The 8,168-nt window shown below is 39.3% G+C and overlaps 1 protein-coding gene across 1 annotated transcript; it reads right to left on the reverse strand.

The window, feature by feature from the left end:
* Positions 1-100: 100 nt before the first annotated feature.
* On the reverse strand, positions 101-8,168 carry lipca (lipase, hepatic a). The gene is made up of 10 exons (XM_026319781.2): positions 7,967-8,168; positions 6,723-6,725; positions 6,332-6,513; positions 6,039-6,218; positions 5,757-5,874; positions 5,362-5,595; positions 2,766-3,008; positions 2,523-2,637; positions 1,851-2,069; positions 101-1,071 (listed from the first exon to the last, which is right to left on the reverse strand). Exons 1-10 carry the CDS (start codon positions 8,046-8,048, stop codon positions 957-959), a joined length of 1,491 nt encoding a protein of 496 aa, XP_026175566.1. The 5' UTR covers positions 8,049-8,168; the 3' UTR covers positions 101-956.

Raw genomic sequence — 8,168 nt, forward strand, 5'->3', positions numbered from 1 at the left:
TTGATCCAATGTTTAGTTTTCCACATTGTACCTGACAGCAAAAGGTTGCCTTCTCTTCATATAGGTTTGTGCATCTTTAAGGCACCTTTATGATTGAAGTGTATGTTGCAGGTTTTTATTAAACTACCAAATGTGTGTCGACAGTAGCAGGGATGACAGGACAAATCTTGCTGTCTGGCCTGTTGGTTCAGTATGACACATTCACCTGCCAGGATTTCCTGACATCAGCTTAGCGTTTAGCTTTCCCGCTTTGCCCTCTCTCTGATTCAACCTCTTTTTGAGATTCCTATAAATTTAGGCCTCAAGATAGACTAGAAAAGAACAGAGTATTTTTTTTATTTTTGGTGTGTTTTGAGTTAGATTTACAATTGCATTTATATGATGTTACTGGCAGGCCTGGTGTAGGTTTTTGAAGTTGATAATTTCACATATGACACATTAAAAACAAAACAAACAAAAAAAAAAGTTTAAATCCTTTGATATTATCATCAAAAGGTTGTTGAACCTCTGACTTTGTGTTCACTGTCTGGTTAATATTTGAACTGGAAAAATTTCAACTATTTATTCCCTGAAAGACATTTCAATGTTGACAGGAATGTAAATATGAAGTGGACTGTCCATTAGGTGAGAGGGTGTCTGGTATAAAGATCACATGCACTGTTTAGGTTATTAATGCTTTTATCACAAATGTGTTTCTGCATCCAGTTCTGTAAATTGTAAACACAGTTTACAATAATTGCTAGTTGTTTTCTAGCCTCAGTATCCCAGGATTCAGATCTCCTGTCACAGGATTTGATCAATGTCTTTGGGACAATTAATGACTTTTTAACACACTCCTTAAATCTGCACAGCTTCACTTTTAAGAGCTTACAGAATTGCATCCAGTTGTAAACTTCAAGGCCATTCACTGGCGATCCTCAGCATGTTGAACAGGTTGAGGAGTTCACAGCAGTCTGCTAGTTGTGATTTCTTCTGCGCCGCTTTGTTGTATCCCCTTTACAGCGCACAAACTCTTTATCTTGTGACACTTCAACATCTTGTAGATCATTATCCATGGCGCAAAAAGATGTCCTAGGAAACAGAAATTGGGACATGGTGCGGTCAGACGGAAAGTGTTTGAGCTGTTAGTCCATGACAATAAATGGTTTTAAATGCTGTGTGTGGGGAAACAATCCAGTAGGTGGCATTAAAAGTCTGACAGTGTAGATGCTGTCAGGAGTGCAGTAATGCCTAATGTTATATCATTTGTTTAGCAGAATAGCACAGTTTTTTCAAATAGTTCATATCTCACAGCTACCACAAATATATAAATGTACTCATAAGTAGTAATAATTTAACTGTATTTTTATTGCTTTGCAGTACAGTATTCAGGCACTGTACCTAAGAACAAAGTATTTCTGCTTTATGGAACTCTATAGTGCACTACATCTCATAGCGTAAAAAGTCCACTTTTTAGTCTACTGCTAAATTAAGATTTTTAAAACAAATATATGATCAGTTTGTAAGAATATGGAGCTTACCTTAAACAATCATCTCATCAATGTACTTATGATGATGGCTATAATGTTGCCTGTACTGTATACATTGTGTAAATTTACAACAATATATAAATGATTTACGATTTACTCCAGCTGTGACTTCAAAATTCTGCTTATGTTTTAATGAATAATTATCCACAAAATTAATATAATTGATAATATAACACTGTAAGTGACCAAATCTGCATTATGAGTACTTTTACTTTTTATACTTTTACTTTATTAAATAATCAAATTTTCAATGCAGGCCTTGGTAATGGAGTATTTTTAAAGTGAGTAACAAAATTATTTTTCCATAACAGCTTGCTGTACCTCTCCTGTGTCTCTCCTGCTTTGACACTGATCTTGCCCACAGTTAGCAGTGTTTTCCTTGTCTGCCCACCCCAGGGAAAGATGGTCTGCACCCGGTTCCACACGTTCTTCCACAGGGCCGTTCCCTCCCAGCGCAGTTTGAGCAACATCAGATCTCCTAAATCTTTGTCCAGGGTGATCAGGAAGGTGTAGGTCTTATTGCCTGAAATCTTTTCAGTGCTGGTGGAAAGTATTCAAGAAGGATGGCACAAAGACAAGACAGTATTAGATCGCTACAGCAGGGAGCATCCTGCAATGAGTTACCACATTTCTTTGTTACAAAGCAAAGGTCCTCTGTTGTGATGGTCTGCAAGTGAAATACGACAGCACATGAAAATCATCTCTGGTGAACACTGGTTTGCCTGAGGTTCTTTAATACACCGAACATGAAGCATAGCACAGTTGTCCGGAAATGCTGTCTTCAGTCATTTATCTACTCCATCATACCCATTTATAGTTCTCTTTCATGCAGGAGCTGGAGTTGTTTCCATGTGTGCCAGCTGCTGTCCTTAATGTGTTTTCTTTCTTTATAAAGCTGAGAGCCCAGCTGTATATTAAGAGTGTCAAAGACTGAGTACACTGCGCATTGATGTGGTGTAATTTAAGGCTAACGGGTGGTGATGCAGTACTCACAAGGTGATGTAGAGGTCTCCACTCTCCTCCTTTGTTCCAGTCAGGGCGATGGTGAGAGAGGGCTCGATCCTCTCCATCTGGTTAACAAACTGGATCCTGAACTGGTAATGATAGACTGCAGGAAACCAGAAACAGAAAAGGTAATGACAGAAAAGCCATTGTTGGTCTATTTACAGAGTAATGACCAGAGATGAGTAAATGTAGTTTAAGGCTGCTTGGTTGAAAAAAAGGACAGTCACATACGTTTGTAAGGCATCCGAGAGCGTGTTTTCAGGTAGAGCCGCTTGCTGGTGCCAGTGCGAACCTTTTTGATGTTGTAGCCCAGTGTGTTGCAGCGATTCCTCCGACAGTCCAGACAGACCCCTTTGTCAAATGCGCTGTTGTCACTGCACCTGTAGGCCATGCTCTGCTTGTCTTTATTCAGCAGAGAGTCAATGAATAGATGGACAGACCTCTCATGGGCACATTTCACTGTCTGCTTGAAACCTTTGGGAGGAAAAATATGATGGAAATTTAAAATGTGAGACATCAATTTTTAGAAAAAAAAAATCTAAGATCATTATAGATCATTATAAAACAAACATATTCTCCTGTAGATTGAAAGGTTATGGAGTACTTTAATCATAGTGTCTGATCACTGTTTCTGGAGTGAGTTCATTATCATCACAGCCTGTCATTGATCATGTCCTTCTGTCACATGTCCTGAAAGCATCTCATTACATCCGATATAGGGCTTTTGTAGCCTGGAGGCAGCTCAGCTCAGAGGGGTGGACAGAGCAGAGGAAGACACATGCTACTAATTAACTCCTGAAGATGACAGATGCTTTAATGTGGCTCTTGCTGTCATATTATGTGGATGAGTTTTGAATTTGGGAAGCGCAGCGAGTCCCACAGCCACTTGTGTTAGACTGGAGGGAATTAAATGCATCTGCTTGAACGCAGTCAACAAGCAAGAGATGAATCAGTTCCTAAGTATATGGCTTCTAAACTAGTGTTTTGAGGTGGCAAGACCGATTAAGAAAAAAAATTGTTATGATAGAGGAGAGGAAGAGTAGTTAAGCAACAGAACGAACTCCTCTGATAGGAGTTCTTGCATTAGCTCCTCATGGAAGGTTGTAAATGGAAAATAAGAATACCAGAAAACTGAATGGCCGATCAGTTCAGAGAAGAAAACAAGAACTTATTTTAACAAATCTTACAACCCAAAATGAAATGTTGGCAGGAGGAACATTTCCTTTCATGACTTTTTAAACTCAACAAAAGAGAGATTACATTGAATATTGAATATTCTAGGGGGAAAAAATTAATTTCTTAAATCATACCGTCCTCAAGGGAAGGTCTGGCTGTTTCTGTACTACAGTATATAGAACAATGACAGCCAAAACGGTTTAAAGCAGATATTTTTCCATCCTAAATTGCTTTTAAAAGAATATCCCACAGAGAGGCTATGAAGTTATTCAGGAAGCTCACAATCTGAACTCCATGAGTGAAAAGAAACTTAGACAGCCAGCAAGTGGTTTTTGTCACTCAGTCCAGATCATTAGCCAGTTATATATTCTAATTGGAAGCTAATTAGAAGTCACTTGACCACAAGGAAAGTCTTCCCAGGTCCTCCTAAGATTAGCTTTAGAAGAGCTGCCGCATTGTGAGATAAATGTAAACAAATATGTGATTTCAGGACCTATAAGGTTTATGAACTAAAATCCTCATTAACTTTGATACTACACTTGTAGTTGCTGATATATAGGTCACACAAAGATGCTCAAATAATGTCAAAATATAATTTTGACATCTGTGAAGTTGAAAGTTCAACAACATTTGGGATGGTACGACCTATCCAGAACTGATGATACAGTCTTTTTCTGTGTATACAGCTGATTATTCTTTGTACACCTAACCCAGGTTATGGTTTTTTCTTTCTGTGGCTACAGAAGTGTTTGAGCTCTATCTTTGTATGGCTGCCCTCTGGTGTATACGTATGTCATTTGGTTCCTTGTGTGCCCACCTGCTGGTATTTTGCCATGCTGACCGCCATTATGATCAGGGGTTTGCAAATAACTCACGTCTATTGAAGGGAAAACCTTAAATAAGCTGAACTCCCTGATGAAGTCTATTGCCACTATGGCTGTAACATTCATATTTAATACTTACACTTCTTAATCTTCACTGCCATCTGGATAAAGGCTTTTCAATTAATTTTCAAAATATCCACAAAATTAAGTTATGTATTCTTAAGTTATTTTTCTAAAGACGGAACTACAACAGAATATGGCTGTCCATCCAGCCATTATCTATACCTGCTTATTAATATTTAGGATCACAGGGATCTGCTGGAGCCTATCCCAGCTCTCTTTGGGTGAAAGGCAGGGGTACACCCTGGACAGGTCACCAGTCCATCACAGGGCCACAGAATATGGCAATATAGAAACATCAGTCTTGATATGTAGAGGCTAGATTGCTAGTTTGATAATATTCAGAAGGTGAACTCTTAATGTGCTGCTCTTTCTGATCTGGCCAAAATTACTGTTCAAAACCCACTGAGCCAGCTGTCATAAAATTTACAGAATAAATGTCTCCCCAGAAGATGAACTCTTTCACCTATAGAAACTCCATGGGCTTTTTCCTGACTCCATACCTGAATCACATCAGATTTATGTCATATAAAATGAATGGCTGAGCTTCCACAAAACACTGATTGATAGCACTACCACTTGGATCAAAAACCAATGTAATGGGCTCCCATAATATTTTGCCATGTTCATGTTCCCCACTGCAGATTACACAAGTTCCTCAAACCTATTTTCTGAAGTGAAAAGTTGTAGTATTCTGTTTATCATACCAAGTAGCCCGTACTGAGCTACGTGCTCGTAAATGTTTTGTAGGTCACATCCTGGTTGGAAGTCTCCACCGTTAGGATAGAAGTCATAATGTGCCACAGCTTGCTTGATGCCCACACTGAGGCCCATACGTTCATGGGTGAAAGTGTGGATGGCATCCACAAATTCAGCATCATCTGGAGACAGTCTGTCTGTGGGAGACATGCCTTCAAACAGTGGCCCAGCTGGATCAAGACCTGGACAGACAAAATGTGAAGTCAAAAATCAGTTTGGTTTAGAATACACAATGATAAATGATCCAAAATACCCTCTTCCAAACTGTGTTTATTTTGGTCCGGGATTTAAATCATGCATTGATGCAAAATAGCATAACTGTTCACACTGTGGAAGTACCCACCAGTAATTCTTCCAATCTTCTCCGGACCTGCCAGAGAGCTTCCAGCAAATCCAGAGATGTGAGCGCCGAGGCTGTAGCCAATCAAATGAACTTTTCTAACTGGATACCGGTACTGTTCCTGTTGGGGATTTTTAGTATGGGTGTAATTTTGGCAACTTCCAGTAAATACAGGACAAACATGGTGTTTTATGTTTTTAGTATGAAAACTGAGCAATGTCAGAGATTTTACTTCAGTTCAGACATAAAAATAAAGTGGGCGTGAGTAGAGAAATTTCCTCCGACCTGAAGGGACTGCAGCAGGTGAGCTATGTCCTTTCCAACAGTGCGGGTGCTCTGTACTGCTATGGGGTAGTGTTGGTGAGCCAAGGACAGCCAGTCGGTGATCACTATGTTGATGTCTGCAAGATGTGTCTTCAGGATTTTGGCTAACCTGAGCAGCCAGCTCTCCATCATTCCATCCATCTACAGAAAAACAAGGCTGTTTGAGACATAGTCAAATAGTCCAATAGTCAAATTCTATGTTTTGTAAGTCGTTCGGGTCAGTGAAATGTAAGGGAAATGGGAGTTGACCTTACCGACCACCCGTGAGTGATGATGATGAGGGGATTGGTGCTGTTGAAGCCACAGGAGGTGAGAGTGTGCAGCTGCAGAGGGTCCAGTGTGCAGGTGTCCTCACCTTCTAAAAACAGCCTGAAGACTGAACTGCTGGCATACTGCTCTTTCACCTTCACGGCTCGCCTCTGCTCTTGGTACGCTACTCAGAAGTCAAACAGCAGTGGAGTTATCTGTTTGTTCTGTGAGATTACTCTACAAATCAGAACATGCTGAGGTACTGAGTGTGTTTACTTTGAAGTGAATAAGTACAAATAACACATGAAAACACATTTTCTAGTTCCATCGGGGAGCAGAGGAGGTGATTTAATTCATCTAGTAAAACAATTATCTGGGAGAAATTAGAACAGTCACTTCCTGTTGAGGCTCATTTGGACTGTGGGCTGGCTAACGCCCTTTTGAAAGCACTTTGCTGTGTTTCCAGGTCATACAGACCTCTTTGGCAGAGGCACACTGATAACATTTCACATCAGCTAAATGGCTGCCAGGCTCTTCTCGTAACTCCTTATTTAAACTCCTCCTCTCTTAACTTCTTTAAAACCGCTGCCCCAGAATCCTCAGAAATCTCACTCGATCATTACATTTACTTTATGGTTTGTTAGTGATTTATGCCCAACATACAGTATGTATTATTCTATCATTTTTATGTTATTAATGCCAGAAACCCGGACGCCTAAATAGTCAGTGACACAGATGCCATCAGATGAGCTCTGTTTGCTGATGTGAAGAAAACATCTCGACAGTAAAAGTAATGAAAGTAATTATATGTTCGTCATTCATCATCCATCCCTCTTTTCATGAAATCACACATTTTCTTTGGTGTGTCTCTTGAGCGTTATGACTGTTTATCCACATGAACATGGAGAGCTATAAAAACAGACTGAATTATTAGTAACAAACACACTCTAATTCAAAAAGTTATAATGACAGAGTGTACTGTGTGTACTTTACAAATTGAGAAATGTAATTACCATAACACACTTCTGACAGTAATGTAGGGAAAAACAATAAATGCAGCAATATAAGTGTGTTTACATGGGATTTGCAGTGAGCAAAGAGCTGCTCTCTGTATCTAGATGTGTTCTGAGGAGATTTGAAGTCAGCCAAATACAGGGACAACTGATTATAACTAAATGAATATTTACATTTAATAAAAATGCAGTAGACAAACACTATCAAACTCAATTATTTAAGCAGAAAGTTGCACTTCTAATAAAAAAAAAACTGGAAACTGGTCAGAAGTATAGCTTACAGCAATGTTACCTTTCTCAGCGCAGAAAATGAAAATGTTTTTTAAACTATAAAAACCCATAAAAGCCAGTGGCCCATATACTGCTAAGAAAACCTTATTAGTATAAAACAAGTGTTGGATCTTACTAACAATAGTATATGTCTACTATGAACTGATAGTATGAGGCGGAAGTGTGCAATTATTTTCAGTATATTCAGTATCAGTCAGTGTTGCTCAGTCATGTAAATGTACTGTCAGCTGTATTCTGAATCACCTGTTGATTTTTATTCCCATATCCAGTAAAGTAAAAGCAGTAAAAACTATGTAATCACCATTTGGGATAATTGGAACATGACCTTTCACTCACCTGCTCTGTTTCCTTTGATTTTCTTTCCCTCACTGAGGTGATATGTTAACAGCAAACAGCACAGGATTTTGACCACAGACATGGCGTCACACAGACACTTTAGTAATTCCTTCAAACCGACACTTCTCCACAGGTGGGGAGCACAGGTACAGGACTTCAGGTGGGTGAAATGCAGGTAATGTACAGTCTGAAGGTGAAGGAG

The sequence above is a fragment of the Mastacembelus armatus genome, chromosome 3, assembly GCF_900324485.2.
Source record: "Mastacembelus armatus chromosome 3, fMasArm1.2, whole genome shotgun sequence".
NCBI classification, from domain to species: Eukaryota; Metazoa; Chordata; class Actinopteri; order Synbranchiformes; family Mastacembelidae; genus Mastacembelus; species Mastacembelus armatus.

Coding starts and splice junctions, on each gene's coding strand:
- lipca (XM_026319781.2), bottom strand. CDS start 8,048: ATGTCTGTGGTCAAAATCCTGTGCTGTTTGCTGTTAACATATCACCTC. Junction 5,596..5,756: donor GAAGATTGGAAGAATTACTG/GTGGGTACTTCC, acceptor TTGTCTGTCCAG/GTCTTGATCCAGCTGGGCCA. Junction 3,009..5,361: donor AGCTCAGTACGGGCTACTTG/GTATGATAAACA, acceptor TTCCTCCCAAAG/GTTTCAAGCAGACAGTGAAA.